The sequence below is a fragment of the Bison bison genome, unplaced genomic scaffold (genome assembly GCF_000754665.1).
Source record: "Bison bison bison isolate TAMUID 2011002044 unplaced genomic scaffold, Bison_UMD1.0 scf7180017864077, whole genome shotgun sequence".
NCBI classification, from domain to species: domain Eukaryota; kingdom Metazoa; phylum Chordata; class Mammalia; order Artiodactyla; family Bovidae; genus Bison; species Bison bison.
The window spans coordinates 641192-664632 of NW_011494649.1; the positions used below are offsets into that span (position 1 = coordinate 641192).

The 23441-nt window shown below is 38.6% G+C and overlaps 1 protein-coding gene across 5 annotated transcripts in view; it reads left to right on the forward strand.

Annotated features, from left to right (window-relative positions):
- The window catches only part of SENP1 (SUMO1/sentrin specific peptidase 1), a 52569-nt gene extending 29337 nt beyond the window's left edge, over nucleotides 1-23232 (forward strand). For 3 of the 5 annotated variants that reach the window (XM_010837503.1, XM_010837504.1, XM_010837505.1), the window contains exons 11-19: nucleotides 3723-3761; nucleotides 4739-4823; nucleotides 5047-5202; nucleotides 6225-6356; nucleotides 17203-17406; nucleotides 18449-18528; nucleotides 19347-19431; nucleotides 19942-20037; nucleotides 21002-23232. In XM_010837503.1, the coding sequence (XP_010835805.1) occupies nucleotides 3723-3761; nucleotides 4739-4823; nucleotides 5047-5202; nucleotides 6225-6356; nucleotides 17203-17406; nucleotides 18449-18528; nucleotides 19347-19431; nucleotides 19942-20037; nucleotides 21002-21064 (940 nt within the window). In that variant the 3' untranslated portion in view covers nucleotides 21065-23232. The remainder of the gene's footprint in view (nucleotides 1-3722; nucleotides 3762-4738; nucleotides 4824-5046; nucleotides 5203-6224; nucleotides 6357-17202; nucleotides 17407-18448; nucleotides 18529-19346; nucleotides 19432-19941; nucleotides 20038-21001) is intronic. The other 2 variants (XM_010837506.1, XM_010837507.1) reach the window with 1 other exon arrangement.
- The last annotated feature ends 209 nt before the right edge of the window (nucleotides 23233-23441 follow it).

The window sequence follows — 23441 nt, forward strand, 5'->3', positions numbered from 1 at the left end:
CCTCTTTCACTTTCATCAAGAGGCTTTTTAGTTCTTCTTCCCTTTCTGCCATAAGGGTGGTGTCATCTGCATATCTGAGGTTATTGATATTTCTCCTGGCAATCTTGATTCCAGCTTGTGCTTCTTCCAGTCCAGCGTTTCTCATGATGTACTCTGCATAGAAGTTAAATAAGCAGGGTGACAGTATACAGCCTTGACGTACTCCTTTTCCTATTTGGAACCAGTCTGTTGTTCTATGTCCAGTTCTAACTGTTGCTTCCTGACCTCATACAGGTTTCTCAAGAAGCAGGTCAGGTGGTCTGGTATTCCCATCTCTCAGAATTTTCCACAGTTTATTGTGATCCACACAGTCAAAGGCTTTGGCATAGTCAATAAAGCAGAAATAGATGTTTTTCTGGAACTCTCTTCCTTTTTCCATGATCCAGCAGATGTTGGCAATTTGATCTCTGATTCCTCTGCCTTTTCTAAAACCAGCTTGAACATCAGGAAGTTCACAGTTCACGTATTACTGAACCAGTATGGTAATCCAGTAGGTTACTGTTAATACTTAGATTGCTGTGTCTGCCATATCGGGCCTTGGCAATCAATTGCTAGAATAACACTATTATCAATTTTCCATTGAGACGATTAGGGATAATAAGATATTCTTTCTTATCTCAATTCCCCTACATCTTTGCAATTTCCCAGTATGTGGTAAGCTTTTTAGATATTTTAAAAGTATTCTCAAAAAAAAAAAAAAGTATTCTCTAGTTAGTATAGTTTCTCAAGGAGACTTTACAGTTTAGATTCTTTATAGTTTTGGGGTTTTTCTGAGTTGGATCTGGGTTCTGATCTTGCCTTTTCCAGGCTTCATGTAACTTTGAACAAGTTACTCTTCTAAACCTCAGTTTCCTTATCAATAAAATGCCAGTATTAATACCTTACTATTGAATTGTTGTGAAGGTAAAAAGTGTTTTATATGTATGCACAAAAATAGGTGTTCTTTCTTGGGAAAAAGTTGATTTCATATAATGAGTGCTCTGAGTTCTTTACCGAGTCTGTCTTTCCTTTATGGAGAATTTCTTTTACTGATGACTGATCGTGAGATGGATGAGAAGTAGTCTTGGGTGAGGCTCACTGGATAATGCTGTCTATCAGAGTTGGAGCCTGCTGTCTCAAGGCTTGGTTGATTGGCTCCTTAATCTCCCACCACTGCCTCTCAGTTAAGTTCCAGCAATGAAGATCTGCCCTTATTTCCCAGAATATGCCATGCATTTTATGCCTTTGTGTTGTTATACATTCCAACCCCTCCCCCTTCTGCCTGGAGTTTGCTTTCTCTCCTTGTCCACTTGTTATACTCTTATCTTGCTTTTTAAACTCTGACTCAGGTGTTGGTTTTTTCCTCAGGACATTTCTCTGGCTTCTCCAGATATCATTAGTCTTTTCTTCCAGTACTTCTGTCTCTGTCCCTTGTGTTACTAATATCTTTGCACCACCTCCTGCTTTCAATAATAGCACGTGGCGCATTAAAAGTACTTAAATAAATCTGGGTTAAATAACAAATTTCCTAGAAAGCCTGAAATACTCTCTCGAGTAGTCCAAATACTCATCATCTCCATTGTGGCTTAATGCTTTGGTTTATTAGAAGACACTTTACAATAATAGAACACAGTCTGGAATTGGACTGCGGTAGTTTCTAATCGTGACTCTTCCAGGGAAAATTATTCTTTTGAACTCAGTTTCCTTTTCTGTACAGTATAAGTAATGTTTCTCTATTACACATTATATTGAGGCTTAATAATTTGAGGATTATCATAAGGCTTTGCCAATATGTAAAACCTCCCAAGGAGAGTTTTGTACATAAAGTACTAAGTAGGTGCTTATTGCATCAGTTATATGAGAAGTAATATGTAATCTCTGAAAAGCAAAGGGATTTTGCTTTTCCTTTCCTTCTGTGTGTTACTTTCCTACACCAATAGATACCTTGATGCATTAAAGAGAAGTGCTTGTCCTTTACATTATTTATTTATTCAACAAATATTGAGTGTCTGCTAGATGTCAGGCACTATTCTTGGTACAGAGGATACAGTAGTAAATACAAAAGACAAAAATTCCTATCCTCATCAAGTTTATATTCTAATATGGGGAGCATTGGGCTTCCCTGATAGCTCAGTTGGTAAAGAATCTGCCTGCAATGCAGGAGACCTTGATTCGATTCCTGGGTCGGCAAAATCTGCTGGAGAAGGGATAGTCTACCCGCTCCAGTATTCTTGAGCTTCTCTGGTGGCTCAGCTGGTAAAGAATCTGACTGCAATGCAGGAGACCTGGGTTCAATCCCTGGGTTGAGAAGATCCCCTGGAAAAGGGAAAGGCTACCGCTCCAATATTCTGACCTGGAGAATTCCATGGACTGTGTAGTCCATGGAGTCACAAAGAGTCAGACACGACTGAGCGACTTTGTTTTTTTTTTTTCTCTTTCATGGGGAGCAGATTTGAGTAGCATGATCCAGTACCGTGAAATTCTGCGTGATTGCTTGTCACATCGTCATATTGTGCAATAGATGTGTTCTCACGTTCATTTATCTTTAGTATCATACACTAAGTAGTCTCTCTCAGTGCTTCCACTGATCTCTGTGACTTTCTTTTTTGGCTGTTACATCAGTTGTTCACTGCATTAAGGAGATAGGCTCCCTTCTCTGTGTTCTCCTCTTATTGACCTCAGTGACAGTGAATAGGTAATAGAACAGCATTTTTATCACTAAAGCCCAAAACTAAGGGTTACTGGGAATACTGATTCTCAGAAGTTAGGCTTAGGAGCAAAGGATTACCTCTGAGCCCTTATTTTTGCCTTTACAGGACAGATTGTAGAAGTTTAAAAACTGAAAGGGACTCTCATCTCCATATTTACAAACCCAGAAATTGAGGTCCATGTAAAGGGAAGTGACTTGCTCAAAGTCACAAAGCTAATCAGGGACAGCTCTAAGAGATTCCAGTCTCTTAACTTTCAGTTTGACACTCTGTTAACTTGTTCTGCATATCTGAAAGTTTTCTTTGGAAAAGTGCTCACTTGCCTTTCTTTTGGTTTTGTGAGAACTCCTTCAGTTAGAGGGGAGATGAGCAATGAGATAAGAAAGTTTGAGAAGAGCAAAAAGGCTCTAGAACAAATAGCATACCTGTGACTCTGCTAGCATTATTCCCTTGGGTTGTCAGCAAGAGCTGCATGGAATAAAACTGGTCTCTTATCTTTGGAAGGGAGTCATATTGCTGATTATCCATGTTGGTTCATTGGGGATTTTCAGTATCTACTGTGATGTGGTTGAATGTATTTTGACTCAAGCAGACCTACAAGAAGTCCAACAACCCATAATATTTTATTAAACCATTAATAAATCTGTCAATCTGAGCCATTTGGAAAGAGGAACATTCTAGTTTTAATATATTACCTTGATAAATGATGTATTTTTCATGTCATGTTGGTCTTTCTTGCAAGTAAGAAGCATGCTAAACTTAATTTCTTTGCTGAATGTTGGGTCATCTTTTTAACTATATGTGTGCAAATGACTCATATTTGTTTTCCTTTGCTTCCCAGTTAGAATTGTTTTATGTAATTTAGGTCCTTTTATTTATCCCATACTTACAAAGCATTTGTATAAACTATTAAATGATTGGTTTTTTTGATGAAAATATTTGATATTCTTTTAAGTCTCCTGTTCATTTGTCACATTTTTCTTTTCCTGCCCATAGTCCTACTTTTTTCCAGGCAGAGCTGTGGATCAAAGAATTGTAAGTAATTATTTTTAGTATCATTTTGCCTCTTCATCACTTTCTTTTCAGTTAGAAGAAATCAATTAGCCAATCTTGCTACCTATTTTTAGTCAGTAAAAATTTCCTATTTATTTATAAGATAACTTCTAAGTTACTGAGTTTTAAAAGTTTTTTGGAGTTGGAACATTTCTATGCTCAGGTTTATTAAATCTGTAACAATTGTTGAAACCTAATTGAATTGGAAAAATGTTTCAGTTAGCTATTAAACAGAAAGGAAAATAAATGCCTTTATTTTCATATCAATAAAACTAATTTATTGGATAATATTATTTCTGGAGTTTGCAGAATCACTGAACATTTAGTTTCTAGTTTCAAGGACTCACTTTGGTTATTCTAAATCCCTTGGTCTGGTAGATTTTTTTTAATATTTATTTATTTGTCTGCGTCGGGTCTAAGTTATAGCATGCAAGATCTTTGTCATGTCATATGGGATCTTTCATTGTGGCATGAAGGCTCTCTACCCTTGACATGAGACTCCAGAGCAGGTGGGCTTAGTAGCTGTGACATGGGGGCATGGGGGATCGTAGTTCCCCAACCAGCAATGGAACCCACATCTTTTGTATTATTTTCGTCTTTGGGATTCAATCTCATTTTTGGATTTCCAGAATGAAGCTTTACTTTCTCCTTAATTTTAGAAGCATGGTTCAAAAAAAAAAAAAAGACTACACATTTACAAATATCCACAAAGTCACTTGTTCATGTTTAACAACAAACTAATAATTTTCATCATTTCAAAAAACTAGTAAGGTAATTTCAGTAACACCATGTAGTTTCACTTTGTCTTAAAGCAGGTGTACTTAGTATAAGTTAGTATACCTTATAAGTTAGTATAAGGGTTTTAGGCTTTTTCTCTTGAGAGTTTTATATTTAATGCTAATTGTGCATCAGCAGTGTTCTTGATGCTAAGTGAGTGGTCTGCATTTTTTGTTTCCTAGAACTAGTGTTTATGATTCTCGAGCACGGGAAAGATTGCGCCAGATTGAAGAGCAGAAAGCACTGGCATTACAGCTTCAAAACCAGGTAAAAAAGTTTTTTTGAGATATAAATGAATAGCACATCCAAGTTGAAACTAATTTTGGAAGGTTACCTGAATTTGGAATCAAAGCTGTTGAATTGCAAGATAGTATGGTAGCATAGCCTTGCTATGCTCTGTGTTCTTGGTCTGTCCAGCTAGTCCTACTCATTGTACGTAGACAAGCAGTAGATTTCTGTACTCCACTTATTTTGAAGGTCTGTCTTTCAGAGACTGCAGGAACAGGAACATTCAGTACATGATTCAGTAGAACTGCATCTTCGTGTGCCTCTTGAAAAGGAGATCCCGGTCACAATCGCCCAAGAAACAGGGAAAAAAGGTCATAAATTGACTGACAGCGAAGATGAATTTCCTGAAATTACAGAGGTAAATTATATAATATAAATTCCTACACTGGCAAGTGTTGTGTTTAGAGAGAATTCTTTGGACAAATTTCAAACATAAAAGTAATAGATCAGGGACTCCCCTGGCGGTCCAGTGGTTAAGACTCAGTGCTTCCACCTGCAGGGTGTTTTTGATCCATGGTCAGGGAATTAAGATCACAAATGCTGAGTGGTGCAGCCAAAAAACAGACAGGAAAAAAACAGTAGTAGAACACCTGGTATTTAATTTGTATTCCATACTCCTGCTTTCATTTGTATTGTGTAACAATATTGGCTTTGTTTTTGAAAGATTACTGAAAATGCAGGAAAGAATTATGGGTGACTTGTAGTGATTTCAGTGAAAAAGCATTCAGTAAATTTGTTTCATTTCCTGTGCATTTATACTTAATGCATATGTATAGTACTTTTACATCAAATAATAAGTTGAGCCTTACCATTTTTTTTAAGTAATAAAAACTCAGTATAAAAATTTGGAAAATACATAAAAGTCTGCATACATTTAAAAATAATCTGTTTCTTAGTTCATTCTTCTGTTTGAAAACCTGTCATATAGCTGGTGAGTATAACACATTTATTAACACTAAAGTTGTGCTGAATTCTGCATTTTTACATTTAAAAAAACACAAATTTTTCTGGGAAAATGTGTCTAAAAGACATCACTACTTTTACTTCCTTATTACCTTTGAGAAAGAGTCTGTTTCTCAGGAAATTGTTTGCTCTGAAGATATATAATTAGGTCTTTTAATGGGCTTAGGAAATTTGATAGCAGAAGGTTATTTCAGACTCAAGAAATAATACGAAATAAGGGTCTGAAATGTGCTGAAAAAGAGAAGGGAGGAAGAGCTAGGATGGAAGGAAGTAATCAGGAGATTACTGGAAGGAATAGAAACCAAAATGTTAGGAGTAAATGGTTGATTTAAGTCTGGGGATTGCATGGGGCTTGATGAGAAATTGGTACGTCCGAGACCATGTATGCCTAATCTCTGACACTTCTTGATTCCTTAGGAAATGGAGAAAGAAATAAAGAATGTATTTCGTAATGGGAACCAGGATGAAGTTTTGAGTGAAGCATTCCGCTTGACCATTACACGCAAAGATATTCAAACTCTAAATCACCTTAACTGGCTCAACGATGAGGTAATCTCACACTTGTTTTTATATTCAAATAGAACGTGAACATCAAGTGCAGACTAAAGGCAGTTCCCAGATATTAAGGTACATAAAAAAATCACCTGAGATGTTTGTTTAAAATATGTATCTCTACCATACTGCCTCACACTTAGTCAGGAAAATGGAGAAAGCTATGACAGCTGATTCTGTCCTGCTGATTTACCTTTTTGTGTATCGAAGATTTGGATACTGATAGAGAGGATGTTTACTCATTGGTATTTTTACTCTTTAAGCCACCTGCCATGCAGTTCACATCTTTTGTTAAGCAAATATTTAATAGCTGACCATGTTGCAGCACATGAAGGAATACTTTGGGATTTCCATATAGAGATCCATTTCTGTTACCCTTTCTCTCTGTATTTAGGTCACTTAGGTTATGAGTGGTAAGCTTTCTAAAATAGCCTATATTTGTACATGATATGTTTTAAACTGACATTGAAGAAGTTTTATTAAATATTTGAGGTATTGAGTTTAAAAATGTTACGGCTCTTGGCTCCCGAATGTTCTAATTATTTTATGTAGATTATTTGTGTTAGAATCTTCAAACTGATCTGTCCTATTCCTAAACCTGTAGGAGCCTGTTTTATTTCACAAGGATATTTTCACAGCAAAAGAAGAGAAATGGGTTGGGGTTTTCCCCTAAGTACCTGCCTCCTTACTAGGAGCATTCCTGCCTAAAATCTTGGGTGTACTCAAGTTTCATTGCTATGGAAACTTTTTAGATACTCAATATAGTAAGCACTAGATATTCTAGGGGGCTTCCCAAGTGGCTCAGCAGTAAAGAATCCTTCTGCTAATGTAGGAGATATGGGTTCGATCCCTGGGTCAGCAAGATCCCCTGGAGAAGGAAATGGCAACCCACTGCAGTATTCTTGCCTGAGAAATCCCATGTACTGGCAGGCCACAGTCCATGGGGTCACAGAAGAGTCGGACCTGACTTAGCAACTGAACAAAAACCAAATATTCTAGATACCAGTATCCTGGCCTTGTATGTGTATGACCTTCCAAATATTAATATTTGGCCAACATCAGTTGGACATTTACCTCATGTTAGGCACTAATCTAAGTGTTTTATGTGTTCTGCTCATGTCATAGTCACCACAACTCTTGGAGATGGATGCTATAGTTTTATCATCTCCATTTAAGAGATGAAGAAATAAGACATAAAAAGATTAAGAAACTTGCAAAGATACATGACTTTGTAATAGCAAGCCAGGATTCAGACTCAAGCATTGGGTCTTATCTGTTATATCATACTGCCTTAGAATCTTAAGTTGGATCCTGTTTCAGGATTAGCTATAGGGAATTTTAGAGCCATATATCATGTCCAGTAGGTTGATTTTCTGTGGGATTTGTTGAACTAGCCCATTCTCTTTGCCTTTGGTGAGTTTATAAAATAAAATTTCAGAAGTTCATCACTCCTTGAATAATATCTTTGACAAAGAATAGTAAAGAAGGCATGGTTTGAGATACCGTCTTGCTTTACAAGAAACAGCTCTTGCTTCTTGTGGCCCAGAATAGTGGTATTAGAACATTGGGTCAAAATAACAGGAAAAAAAAGAGCTCACCAAATCAAAGAGCAAAATAAAAATCGAGAACAGTCAAAAGTATCCACCAATTAAGTATTTTGCTTTGAAGATGTTAATGTGAGGTCTCTTGGCAATTTTTACCTGCTGCTTTTAAATGGGACCCAGTTATTCTATTGGGATTGCAGCTTGTTTGTTGTAAATTACCCAAAAACTTCTAGGGGGCAGCAGTGAGCAGGACATGAGCTGAGTTCTTGTTATACATACTGTGGTAGTTACCTCAGTGAGCTCCCTTACAGAGGCAGCGTTCATCAGAACATATTTTCCATTCCCTGGGTCCATCAGAGGATTTTTAGCAAGCAAAGTTAATGGAAATTACATTATTTAGAAGAGAAAAGGGGAAGGAAAGATCCCTTGTCTACTTTATCTCTACCACACTTACCCGTTTGTAAGGAGTCCTTGTCTTCTGAGTGGAGAATAATGTTAACTGTGAAAGCAGGTGCCAGTTCACATGTCCATGATGATGATGAGAACTGTTTTAATAAGTACTTTAATAATTGTTTTAAAAAGCATCATTTTCAAAGTACCACACTTCTCACACTTTCAGAGTTACTGCCCTTAAAAAGCTGATAACATTCTGAAGGGGAGTTAGTAGATATCCTTACGTATTCATACTCATTTTGAAATATTTAATTGTTTCTCAATTGTGAACCTTCAGTATTTTGCAAGTAATTTTCTCTCTCTTCAATCCTGTTCTCCTTCCCTCAAATAGATATTTTCATTAATAGCCTTTCTTTTATTTTTGTTTCTCATGTCAGTTTTATAGACTTCATTAAAATTTTCTCCCAAGAAAGGTGATTGACATTTTACAGACAAAGAATATAAGATCCTAGAAATGAAAGGGATCAGATTTAGCTTACAAGGAAAATAAAATCAAGAAGTCCTATATTTGAGATATGTACAAATAGCCATTAGGCTACTCTTTCTCAAGTCATTTTTCCAAAAGAAGAGTAGGCCACAGTGCCTGTTCTTGCAATAAGCTTTCCAAGGTATTTGTAAGAATGGATTTGTATATAAGTGAATAGCTAAATTCTATGCAAATTCAAAGGACTAATGAAAGGATTAACATTGTACCTCACTGTAAGAAAATGAAACTTCTCAAAATTGGAATGTGGGAACTGGCTGCCTTGCAAAGAGTTACAAAATGAGACTGGAAAGGTGAGAACATATAGATGGAGATTTCTGTACCAGGTCTGGTGATTAGTGATAGAAATATCTAATTAAGGGAAGGAAGACAGGGTTAAAGAGAGGAGGAATTAGTTGCAAAAGTAGATTGAAAGTCACAAATGTGTAATATCATGTATGAGACGAGTCGCCAGTCCAGGTTCAATGCACGATGCTGGATGCTTGGGGCTGGTGCACTGGGACGGCCCAGAGGGAGGGTATGGGGAGGGAGGAGGGAGGAGGGTTCAGGATGGGGAGCACGGGTATACCTGTGGCGGATTCATTTCGATGTTGGGCAAAACTAATACAGTATTGTAAAGTTTAAAAATAAAATAAAATTTAAAAAAAAGAAACAAAAGGAAGTATTTTTAAGTAAATGTCAATTGAAATAGCAAATAGAAATTGTGTATTATTTCCTGAAGATAGAGTTGAATAACTTATGGAATCCAACTCTTAAGATTTCAGGTTAATGATCCTGAAGTGAGGACTACTTTAGGCTTTGTGTTTCTCTTTATGGCCTGCTAATTCTGCTCTTAGAGGGCCTAATAGTTGTTTTATAAAGCATCAGATAAATTTAGAAATACGTGAAAATTATTTAGGCATACAAATAAGTTTGACATCTTCTGGTCATGATAGAATAAAGTAGATCAGATTTATTCTCTCAAATAGAACAGTAGATAAAACACCTGAAGCAGCAATTTTCAGACACTGGATAACAGTGATTCCTGAGAGGACGGAAGTGAAAAGCATGAACCTGTGATTCCCACAGCTTCCTGGGGTGGTGTGCTAAAGGGAGAGAGTTGGTAAAAACCTGGCAGTGCCTGGCAGTCTTGCTGAGTAGAGGAGACACTGTTCATGGAGGCCAAAGTGCCTAAGGTTTGTGAGATAAATACTGGTGGGGAAGTTGCTGAACAAAGAGAAAGCTCCAGAGATGTGCAGAGGGCCCCCCTGGAATCTTTGGCTGAGTGCTGATCTGTACATATATGGCAAGAAACTACCAGTGGCTGTGGAAAGAACCACCAGGAAGAAGGAATCATCACAAGCCTGAGAGCTAACACAGGTGCCAAGAACAGTTTATGTCCCCACTAACGGGAGTAGAAGAGTTGTGGGACATTGAATAGCGAGTCCTCAAAAGGGCATTGCCTCAAGAGTGGGGCCAGAAAGGCAGGCCCTAGAGTAAAGGCTGCTCTGGACCCATGGTAACAAGCTTAAATACAAGTCTTTAAAGCTTGAAACTGATCTAAGTAACTGAAGTGTATCACAGAACAAAACCCAACAATATTTAAAGGAATACAACAAATTCTGGTAACAACAGAACCCAACAACATTGAAATTTACAAAGTCTAGCATCTAATTAAAAATTCCCAGGCATGAAATAGAAGAAAACTATAACAAAGGGAAAAAAACAATCACTACAGAAATACCCAGAAAAGAAAAATATGTTAAAATTAGCCAACAAAGATATTAAAACAGATACCATAAATAATATTCCACATGTTCAGGTAAGTAGAGGAAAGTGGACATTATGAGGAGAAAAATTGAGAATATAAAAAAAGATCCAAATTGAATTTCTAGAGATGAAAAATTTAGTATCTGATATTAAAAATACATAAAATGAGATTAACAGTTTAGATACTGTGGAAGGAAAAATTAGTAACCTTGAAAATAGAGCAGTATGAATCATCCAAGTGAAATAGAAAAAAAGGCTGAAAAAAGATGACTGGAGCTTAGTGAGCTCAGGGACAATATCCAGTCTAAGCATGTAATTGAAGTCCCAGAAGGGAAGATGGGGTGTAAGTGGTATCAAAAAAATGTTTAAGGAAATAATGGTAGAAGATTTTCCAGATTTGGAAGCATACTGACAGATTCAAGAAATTCAGCATACCCCAAGAAAGAGAAATACCATACTGAAATGTATAGTAATCAAATTGCTAAAGACCACTGATAAAGAGAAAAATAATGAAAAAAGCAACCAGAAGAAAGACATATTATATACAGAGGAACAGAGATCTGTCAGAAACCATGTAGGCCAGAGAACAGTGTAGCTACATCTTTAAAATACTGAAGGAAAAAGAAAATCGTCAACCTAAATTCTATACCAGCAAATATATCTTTGAAGAAATAAGGCTATACTTTTTTAGGCAAGCAAATGCTGAAGAATTCATCACCAACAGACTTCTTTAAGAAATATTAAAGGATATTTTAGGCAGAGGAAAGATTTCAGTTGACAGTTTCAGTCTACACAAGGAATGAAGAGCAGTGGAAACACTCTCATCCTTTATTATCTCTGGAAGACAAGGGACTAGTCAAATAAAACAACAATGTAGGGTTTATAACATGTTAAAGTAAAATATACGATAATAACACAAAAGGGGGAAACGAAAGTATGTACTTGTGTAAGATTCCTGCACAAGGTATGAAGTTGTATGATGTTTTATGAAGATGGACTACAGTAAGTCACAGACGTAAATCCTAGAGCAACCAGTAAAAACAGAGGTATTTTAAGAAGCTGGTAATGGAGATAAGATGCAATTAAAAGATATTCAATCCAAAGGAAGGCAAAGAAAGGATACAAAGAACAGATGAGACACAGAAAAAAGAAAAGAACATGACGGTAGATTTAAAACCAGCCATGTCAGTATTCTGGTTGCTCAGTGGTAAAGAATCTGCCTGTCAGTGCAGGAGACTCAAGTTCAATCCCTGGGTCTGGAACATCCCCTGAAGGAGGGCATAGCAACCCACTCTGGTATTCTTGCCTAGGAAACCCCATGGATAGAGGAGCCTGGTGGGCTGCAGTCCATGGGGTCACAAAGAGTTGGACGTGACTTAGTGACTAAACAACAACAATCTCAATACATTAAATGTAAATGACCAAACTCAGCATACCCAGTAGAAATATAATGTGAGCCATATATGTAATTTAAAGTTTTCTAATAGTTACATTTTAAAAAAGGAAAAGAAACAAGTAAAACTAATTTTTATAATATATTTTATTTAACCCAATAAATCTAAAATATGTTTATTTTGGCATGTAATACATATTAAAATATTATTAATGGTATATTTTGCCTTCTCTAAAATATACGTATTTTACACTTAGAACACATTTACACTTACAACACAATTTGAATTAGTCAAATTTCAAGTGCTCAAGAGTTATATCTGGCTAATGGCTACCGTACTGGACAGTATAAGCATCCAGTTAAAAGGCAGAAATTACAGATTAGATTTAAAAATATGACATTTAAAAAACATTTTAAATGTGAAGACACATACAGGTTAAAAGTAAAAGGGTGGAGAAAACATACCATATAAACAGTAAACAAAGGAAAGGTGAAGTAACTATATTAATATCACACTGGTAGATTTCAGAGCAAGGAATATTACCAGTGATAGACATTTCATAATGGTAAAGGGGGAAATTCATCAAAAGGAGTAACAACGTAAGTATGTATGCACCTAATAACAGAACTTCAAAATACACAAACTAAAAACTGAAAAAACTGGAAGGGGAAATAGACAAATTCATACGTAAGTATGAATGTTGAGGATTTCAGCACCTCTGTCTCAATTATTAATTGCTTCTAAGTGAAGTGAAAGTGAACTCACTCAGTCGTGTCCGACTCTTTGCAACCCCATGGACTGTAGCCTACCAGGCTTCTCTGTCCTTGGGATTTTCCAGACAAGAGTGCTAGAGCGGATTGCCATTTCCTTCTCCAGGGAATCTTCCTGACCCAGGAATCGAACCCGGGTCTCCCGCATTGCAGGCAAATGCTTTACCGTCTGAGCCACCAGGGAAGCAGGGCCTTCAGCAGATGTTAAATCTAAGTGATGCTCAGTAAGAGAAGAAGCAGCCTATAAAACATTAAACTCGACTAGACAAACCTAGCACAGGAAATAGATTTTTCTTAGGAAAAAAAAACTGAATCAAAAGGTAAGAAAATGAGACAACATGAAATAAAGTAGTTTAGTGAATATGATGGTGTCTCCCATATGCTAATGATCAGAATGGAAGTTACAATGTAGTCTTTCTAACATTACTCATTGGACAGTTCCACATCATTATAGATTACCTCTTTAAAGTGTTTCTAATAGAACTAGTCCTTTTGATAAACTAGGGATTGATGTCAGGTCACAGGGAGAATAGTAATTACAGTTGTCATAACTCCATAAAAGTGGATGCTGCCTGTCTTTCTCTAAAACTTTTGCAGTAATTTTAATCGTTTGTTACTTTAATTTGCGTCTGAGAAAAGTCCTGGGCACAGTGAGGGATGCTGTAACTCAGAGCTTCCCTTAAGTCTGCTATCGTGGTTTCTATAGTATTATTAGGTTTAGGTCTTAGGAGTGAGTGACCTTCTGATTTATAACATTCAGAGGTTGTTGCTTAGTCTTTTGGGTTTTGTGGTTGACAAGGATAAGTCTAATTTAAAAATAAGAATGAGGAGGTAGAGGGGAAAGTCTGGAGGGATAGAGTAGGAAAACAGCTTTTTCTTTTCTAAAAGTTATCTTGATCTCTGCTTCAGAACACTGTCATGCTCAGGACTTTTAGAACACTTTTTTCCAAAGTCTGTTCTAAGGCTTCAGTGTGTGAAATTGGGAAGGGTTAAAAGTTAGACTTTACTGTTAGTGATGCATTTTACTTCTAAATGCATGAGAAAATAGTTTGGCTGGTTTACTGCTTGAGAAGGAAGATACAAATAGCAGTGGTCATTTGTGTCATTGTGGTAACATACAGGCAAGGGATTGAGTACTGAGTTTGAAAACATTGTAGACTTTTCTTTTAAAGAAACACTCTTTTCAACTTAGCCTGGCAGCTCTTCACATAAAATCACAAAGGAACAAGACACCATAAACAATCATTCCACCCCCAAACAAGATTGCATAGACAAGTAGACTCTCACGGCGAAGGCTGTGAAGGAGGCAGGAAAGGCAGTACTTTAGGCACCAGGGACTGCAGCAGGCAGAGGCAGTGTGGGCCCCTGAAAGAGTGGCAAGTGCAAGACAAACAGTAGGTACAGACAGACAGACTTGTTACTCTTCATCCCCAATTCCAAAGGGAATTCAAGATCTTTTGGAGCTAAGAAGAGTCCCATGTACAGAAAGACTCTACCACAGGAGGGGAGGGACCCTTGCCATCACAAAATATAAGCAGCTGCTCTGACCATCATTGCTTCTCTTTTATCTTTGACACTGTGATCCCTTTTCTCATTTCTTTTTCCTTCATCTTTAGCCCTCCTCTGTGAGATGATGTGTAAGATTCTTTTTGTTCTTCTAACTTCTAGCTTTTTTTTTTTTTTTTTGGTGTGATTGTGTCTTGGCTGAACTATGGCAATTTTCCTTATTTGGACTGAGTAATAGCTGAAAAACTGAGGAGAGAAACTTGGATCTAAATTCTGCTTCAGATGTCAGATTACACATCCTCAGCTAATAGGAGGGAACAGTGAGGCCACCAAGTCCCCTCCTCCTAGGATGCAGGGCAAATGAAAAAGAGCCCAGATCACTCCCTAGAGCTAAGTAATGAGCTGACTTTGGAGGAGGCCGTTTCCCTCACAGTGCAGAAACCTTGGTGGGAGGGAGAAGTAAAGCAGAGAAGAGGGGTTCTCAGTGTGGTGCCCTGATCACTAGGTCTCTGTTCCTGTTCAACTGGCTTGGTCTTTAACTTTATAGGTCCACTCTGTCAAAATAACAAAGTAACATAAGAAACCAAACAACTCAGGCTGTGTAAGTGCAGCTGAGCTTAATTGGTTTCTGGCACTCTTTCCCCCTGAAAAATAGGATAGTCGTATGTAGCATGACGCTCATTTATGTCACCCTTTTCACTTCAGGGTAATGATCCCAGATATACCCCTCTGATGGGCACCTGGGGGAGATATATCTCTGTGGCTTTCACGTGCTTGGTGCTGCTAAGTCGCTTCAGTCATGTCTGACTCTGTCTGACCCCATAGATGGCAGCCCACCAGGCTCCCCCGTCCCTGGGATTCTCCAGGCAAGAACACTGGAGTGTTGCCATTTCCTTCTCCAATGCATGAAAATGAAAAGTGAAAGTGAAGTTACTCAGTCGTGTCTGACTCTTAGCGACCCCCTGGACTGCAGCCTACCAGGCTCCTCTGTCCATGGGAATTTCCAAGCAAGAATACTGGAGTGGGGTGCCATTGCCTTCTCCATTTCATGTGCTTGGCTGTCCTTATCTCTCTTGTTCCTTCCACCTCCATCTTAAGTCCTTATTGCCTGTTGCAATATTTAACTTGTCTGCCCCCATGGAGGGTTTGGCTTATAGTGATTGACAGGTTGTCTGCCTGTTTGCTTCACCCCTTGAATTGAAGGGTTTCGCCTCATGGCATGGGTAATAATGTCATGGGATAGAATACCAGAGGAATCAATCCCTTTTTGCTAATTTTCTCTCACCAGAGGATGTAGATTATAGCCAAGACATCTGTGCTTGCTGAGCAGGTAGATCCTCCTGCATTCCTGGCTGCCTTCACAAGCCTACAAGCATCCTTTAGCACCATTAACCTCAAGGATAGAGTGAGATTAAAAACCTGAATTGGAGACACCTACAATCCTAATTGTGTCCTAATTCATTATCATTGTTTTAATATGATAAATAGGTAACTGAGCTCTAGTTACCTATTGGGCATCACACTAGGGAGAGAATCAGCTGCCACCTGAGCCTATTGCTCTGTCTTCAATGCAGGAAGAACAGTGTCTTTCTTCGGTCCTGACTTTCCTTCCCACCACCCTCAGAGTGCTACTTCTTGGTGAATGTGGTTTCCCTGCAGCTGCCTAGGCATCCTCATCTGTAGGCCCTTTCTCCAGTCTAGACCACGCTCCAGTGTGTTCCTGGCTACATACCCAGTATGTAGTTGCCTACTGTTGGGCAGTAGCTCACCGCTCTGGCATCTTAGTGTGTAAATATTTGTCAAAGGACGGGGGTGTTTTCCCATTCCCCAAAAAGCATTCTGAAAAATGTGCCTGTTTTCTTAGTCATATTTCCAAGCTTTGGATCAGTTAGCCCATTCATTCCTTGCAGTTGACGGACACTGGCCTGACCTCAGCTGGCCACATAAGTAAGCAGTAACTTCCGGCACAGTAACTTTGAGGCTTTAATACCAAGGAGTCCTAGACCTAAAGGAACTGTGGACAATGTAGTCACTATTAGAGAACACATCGTTTCATTAACATATCTCCCATGTCAAGCGTTTTAATTTCTTTCACTCATACTTGATATTGAAGAAATAAGTGGAATCAACAAATATAAGGCAGCTAGCCTTATAGATTCTAGGAGAAAACTTGACTCTTCATGTTTGTGGTTTTACTTTCAGGTCTTACGTAATGTAGGTTATAGTATACCCATGTCTGCCTGGATAAAGGTGTTGTTGCCAAGCTACTACAAGTTTAGAGATGTTGTTCCAATATAGTTGATGGTTTATTCTGTCACTCAGTTCTACTTGAGACCAAAACAGTTTGCTTCTGCTAAGTAACTTGTTAGGCTGAAAATACAGTCTTAAGTCATGGGGCAGAGTTTTCTGTCTTTGTGCAAAATCAGGAGACCTACATAGAAGGATTGAACTACTAATCTTAGTTTTTATTAACACTAGACTCTGAGCTCAGAGTTTAAGTTGCTCGCACAGTCCCAGCAGACTAAAGGAACTGCTAATGTTTGCCTTGCTGAACTCCTGCTTGTAATGTATACCTGCACATACTCCTTCCTTTCCTTTTTTCTGACTCTGATCTTGTAGTACTTCTTCCTCCTCATTTTCCAGTTTTTTTAACCTAATCTTCAGCCTTCTACACGTCTGGCCAACATCTTCCCATATGTATCCTGAACCATATGTATGTGTATCAGCCTTTTATGTTTTCACTGTTTATAACCACGTTGGCCCCCTCTTTTCTAGTCAGAATTTGATATAGGGATATTAGGCCGTTGGGTGTTGAGGTCATAACTGAATTGATTAGGGAACTAGCCTATGCTGTGCAGTATAGCAACTGTGTTTCCTTCTTACAACACAACTGTTTTAAAAGGCTGGAGTATCTAATTTAATACATATACTTTCTTTCCACAGATCATCAATTTCTACATGAATATGCTGATGGAGCGAAGTAAAGAGAAGGGATTGCCAAGTGTACATGCATTTAATACCTTTTTTTTCACTAAGTTAAAAACGGCTGGTTATCAAGCAGTGAAACGTTGGACAAAGAAAGTGGATGTCTTTTCTGTTGACATTCTTTTGGTGCCTATTCACCTAGGAGTGCACTGGTGTCTTGCTGTGAGTGCCTCTTTTATTACTGATAAAATTCGAAAGAAGTCTATATAATAGAATACACAGAGAGCAATGAATACTAGTTCTACATAGATGATTGAAAGAGTAGCATTTAATTATCTAAAAATTGGATAGATTAGCAAACTCCCTGTCAAGAGTGGGAGATACTTAGACTTTGAAAAAAGCTCTGAAATTTTCTTTTCTGGAAATACTTAAAAATGGAGTTATAGTCAAAGCAACCTAAAGGCAAGGAACACATGGGGAGAAAAAGTGATTTCTTAATGATGCTGCCAACTCTGATTCTGTGACCATTATTTTCTGCCTAATCATGATTTGCCTTGCATACTTGATAATTTATTATGGCTTCCCTGGTAGCTTAGACAGTAAGGAATCTGCCTGTAATGCGGGAGACCCAGGTTTGATCCCTGGGTGAGAAAGATCCCCTAGAGAAGGGAATGGCTACACACTCCAGTATTCTTGCCTGGAGAATTCCATGGACAGCAGAGCCTGGCAGGCTACAGTCTGTGGGGCTGCAAAGAGTCAGACATGACTGAGCAACTAACGCAAACATGACTCTGAGAACATGGATACATTAGCTTAATATATTAATAAAAGTATACAAGTTAAAGCCTGTCTTGAATTATATTTGAAAAGTATTAAGTCAAAAGGAAATTCTCCAAGAAACAAAACCTAGAATCTTTTACCATCTTTCTGAAAATGTGTGGAAATGATCTCACTTAGTTTACATTCTCTGAAGAGCACGTCGTGTCTTCACTGTTGCCTCCATTGCAAATGGAGACCCTGAAAACTAGAAAAAGGTTTCAGGGCAATTACTGGGCCACTTAGTCAGTCAGCCCCCAGCATAGTTCTGAGTAAATAATCACCCTGTTCTTCTTTCCTCTGCAGATGAAGCATGGTATAATGCTAAGTATCCATCAAACTTGTCATGATTTCATAGGAAATCTGGCAGAAGGTTCCAAGTTCCAGGGAAGGGAAAAGCTGAGATTTTCTTCAGTTCATAAACACAGAGAATTTTTTTTATTCCCAGGTTGTGGACTTTAGAAAGAAGAATATTACCTATTATGACTCTATGGGTGGGATAAACAATGAAGCCTGCAGAATCCTCATGTAAGTAGGGAGTTGAAGACGAAGAGTTTGGTGTTGGATATATGTTTTTCTAGCTGTTGAACTCAATTCTCTGATACCTTCAATGGAGTGGTTAATAAAGGAAATGTTCATATTGATTAAGATGGATATTTTCCATCTAAGTAAAGTTTAATAATAATATAATAATACCAAAAATACATCCTGATGGGCATAATTACTGTCCCAGTGCATGAAAATAAAGAGTGGATATAGACATATAGATACAGAAACTACTTAGAAGTCATCTATCCCAACCTCCTAATTTTTCAGATAAAGGAACCAAGACCCACAGAGATAACTTTGATTTGCTCAGGTCCTACTAGTTAATGGCTCAGCTGGGAACCAGAATGCAAATCTGGTTTACATTCTACCTGTTTCTCTTTCTAAAACGTCTGTGGCCAGGAGAGGGTGGGTTCTATGAGGTGGATTAATTGATTTGGATTGAATTTTTATACAAAAGAATCAAGACTATAAATAAATATATACCTCAGCATTGCTAGAGAAACATTTTCCTTCCATTAGATTGAATTCTAAAGGACCATATAAACCAAGGAAAAGATCAAAACTCGTTCCTCAGTGGGGACAGTAGGAAGAAGGACCCTGGGTATTGAAGGCAGAGGTCTTGCTTCTCTGGAGCTGACAGAGTGGGCATGAATTGTGGGAGTTCTAAAGATTCCTTGTTCAGCAATATATACTGTTTTCCTTAGACATGGCAGAAGAAAATTCTTCCTGAGGATTGTCAGCCCCATTTTTGCAGTGGCAGCTCCCCAAGCTCATCTCATTCTCTCCCAATACCTTAGGCAATATCTGAAGCAAGAAAGCATTGACAAGAAAAGAAAAGAGTTTGACGCCAATGGCTGGCAGCTCTTCAGCAAGAAAAGCCAGGTACGTTTCATCTTGGTGAGATGGAAATCCTGAGATTAGAGTATTGGTTAGAAAAGGAGTGTACTGCTTGGGCCCTGGCATCCTTCTAAGTGTCTGGCCTGACCTAGCCAGGGAAGATAGAGTAGAGTAAGCTATCTGTGGGAAAATCAATAATACATTTCTTATGAAGAACTAGGTTTTCTGCCCAGCTATTTTGCTAAACTTTCATCTATGGGAGAAAATGTTTGCAGACTGGTTGGCCCTTGTGGGAGGGACCAGCTTTTACACCCTTGGGTATCATAGAAATCTCAGATAGTCTCCTGTGTGATAAACATGAAGTACACAGGCTGGACTGAGATGCTGAATTTTTTGCTCTCTGAGCCTATGTTGTTCTGAGTGGGGGACCAGGACCATCTCTTTAGAATTCAGGGAAACCTGGAAAATTTATATCCTTTGGTTCTTATTTATAATTGAATAAGAAGGAAGGAAGCTTGGAAAGATGTCACCTTTTTGTTATTTTTTGCCTTTTAGGAAATTCCACAGCAGATGAATGGAAGCGACTGTGGCATGTTTGCCTGCAAATATGCTGACTGTATTACCAAAGACAGACCAATCAACTTCACACAGGTACGCCAAGCCTTCGGGAGGGGGCTCTGTGACCACCCTGTGTCCGGGCTGCCTGATAGATGTTGTTCTCTCCATTTGCTCCACTTAGGGGGCTCTGCTTCATTCTGTGGCTCATAACCCGGGGTGGTTGCTACCTGTGCTACGCCGTAGGAAAAGGAAGGATAATGATAGGCCACATCCTGGGTCACGATACATCATATATTGTAGTTAAGGAATCCCGGCCAATAGGAGAGCCTTCTTCTCTGCTCATATATGCCGCCTACCCAAAATCCTGTAAGAAGCAAAAAACTGGGACCAGAGCAGGTTTCCTCAGTTTCCCTTTTTTTGGTAGCAATGAAGTTTTGGAACAGGCCACACCTTGATCTAGTGTAGTTTGTTATGCTGCCCTCTTCCCCTCGCTTTATGCAGCTGATCAGTCTTCCTTAGAGTTTGTGATCGTTAATTTCTGTCCACGTGGTCCTTTGGAAACCAAAGTGAATTGAGGCTAGAGATTATAGTTTATTTGGTGTCCTCCACTTAATCCTTTGCTTCTGTTTAAAGTAATGACTTTATACTAGATTTTCCACTGCAGCCCTTGGGTTGAGCTGACTCTTGAAGTTCATTTAATTTGGGGGCAAAATGAGTTTTGATCTTGAAGCCTCAGATCTCATATCCTCTTAAAAGTTCAACACAGAGGACTTTTTTAGACACCATTCTTAAAATTCTTGGAGACATTTGAGGATAGCCTGGGGATTCCTGGTGATGCCTAATTAAACTCCTAGGTTTACAACAATGAAAAGTAGCAGTAGCAATAGTAATCGGAAAAAGCATTAGGAAAAAAAAAAAATCACACGTAACGAAGAATGAGCAATTTGAAAGACCAAAAATGCAGTTGAGACTATTTTAGGTGAAAACCTCAAGAAGGAAAGGAATGTTAGGTCTGCATGCAAGAAATGAAAATAAAGGTATCTCTGTGTCCCTACAGCAACACATGCCCTACTTCCGGAAGCGGATGGTCTGGGAAATCCTCCACCGAAAGCTCTTGTGAAGACCATCTCAGTTAGCAGACATGGACTTGTTGGGGACCAGCTCTTTGTTGTCTACAGCCAGAGACCTTGGAGACAGCTGCTCCCAACCCTCTCTTCTTGTAAAGTCCTTGATCCTGGACCAGGCCCTGGAGAGATGCACTCACAAGCACATCTGCCTTTCCTTTTGTATCTCAGATACTATTTTTGCAAAGAAACTTTGGTGCTGTGAAAGGGGTGAGGGACATCCCTAATCTGAAGAGAGAGACTGCTTTTTACTTCTTCAGTTCTGCCATCTTGTTTTCAAAGGGCTCCAGCCTCACTCAGTCTCTTAATTAGGGGCCTGAGAGAAGCTTGGAAGGACTCTTGGTTTCATATAAACTCTTGTTGTTAGGCCTTACTAAGAGGTAGGAATGGATGTGGGTAAAAACGTAGGGATGAAAACCACCAGCATATACACGCACACGTACATACACACAGGATTTTCAAAATGTGTCACCAGGATAGTGACTGTAAACTGGACTTTGGGGCACCTGCATAAGGCTGTCCTCCAGGACTTGTCCTTTTTACATGCCCCTTGTGAAGTCCATCTGCTTCTGTACAAGGCTGTTTTATCTGTAGCTTCTTCCCCTCCTGAGGCACCACATGTGAGCCCTGGGTGGACCCCAAAGTCCCAGGCAGTCCTTTCCTTAAAAGCAGTGGTTTGCATGTGCTCACAACACATGATATGGGGAAGACCCACCCAGGGAGTGGTTTAGTGGAGTAACAAAGGCGCCACTTTTACTGCTACCTACTTCTGACCAAGAAGAAGAAGGACCTCAGTCTTTAGCATAAAATTCCAGCTTTGGATGAATGCAGGTCTAGTTTGGTCTGTGGCTAGCTAGTTTAAATATGTTTCTAACCACAGAGAATTTAATATATATATATATATTTCACAGGGATATGCTTTTTTTTTTTTTTTTAAGGCTGAATGTGTTCACCATTTTAGCCTGTAGATTTATTACCATTTTCCAAATTTAGCTCCAGCATACACAGATCCCAGCCCCTATGTGTAGGGTGTTTGTGGACTTCCTAAGAGTATTTTGAGGCCTGGATGAATTTTGGCTTGGGGTAGAGGTTACAGAGGAAGGCAAGATTTTCAAATGGAAAACGGGTGGAATTTGGACTGATCAACTTGAGATTGAAAAACTGCTATTCTTTTTGTTCCTTGTAGCATCTCCCCCACCTTTTGAGCGCTCCTCAGGCTAGATAGTGAAATGATCCAATGCCAGTGTCATTTTGTACCTAAGTTCCAAAATAGGAACATTTTATACTTTTTTCTGTATTGTAATAGGTAGTTTTGTATGAGATCTTTTCTTCTCTTCCCTTGTACCTCATCCTTTCCAACATTGTGCTTTCTCCCTGGGCTTATTTGAAAATTTTACTCTGTTTTATATCAAGCTTGTTTAGTACATTTTTCTATGTGTTACCACAGGTTACAATTTGAAAAGAAAACTATTTTTTTTAAATATTCCATTGTTAACTGAATGTTACTCTTTCCACTCCAGCAACTAGATGTCCTACCTTTTTCATACTGCCTGCCTTTGAGGGGAAGACCACCTTTTGTTTGTTTTCTTTTTTTTTCTTTCTTCATTTTTTTTTCCTCCCTTTTTTTCCTTTTTTTTTTTTTTTGGTGTTTTCTGTAGGTAATAAATAGCTTTCTACATATGAGTTGCTGGGACTTTTCACATTCTCTCAGAAAGCTATGGCATGCAGGCTCATTGTGGGACTCCTGTACATTGATTCTTGGTACTTAATGTATTGAAGTGACAACTTGAAAGGTGGCAATATGGTATAGATTTTGGACCATGAATCAAAAGACCTGAGTTTTTCAGGCACATTTGCTATTGTCTGGGGAACTCAGAACAAGATAGTTCTCTGTATTTATTGTTTGTCCATTTAGATAACATCTGTCTTACCTTCTCACAGACTTTTTGTACAGACCAAAGCAACAAATATTTATTGCCATGTATAGCAGAAAATGAAACATGCAACAAAAGCACTTTGAAAAATATATAAGGAATTGTTAAGCCTGTCTGAATTTGGCCCCGCTTTCTGACCAATATAGTTTTATACAAGATGAAGTTAGTGATCCTGAGACCACCCCATGAGTGGGCCAGGCTGAGACACAGACTGGGGTCCAGAGTGGGAACCAGTAGTGGGGGCCATTCTTTCCAGAGAGCTGCCCAAGAAGAGCAGAACTAGCATCTGGAAACTTTCTTCTTCGTTTTAAGGGTGGGCCTTGATGACTGGGGTGGGAGGGTGGAGGAATGTGATGTTCCTGCCTTCCATGGCCAAGGGCATGTTATCAGCATCTTGTTTAACCTGCTTTAAACTAAAGCCTATGACTTTCCTTTTCTC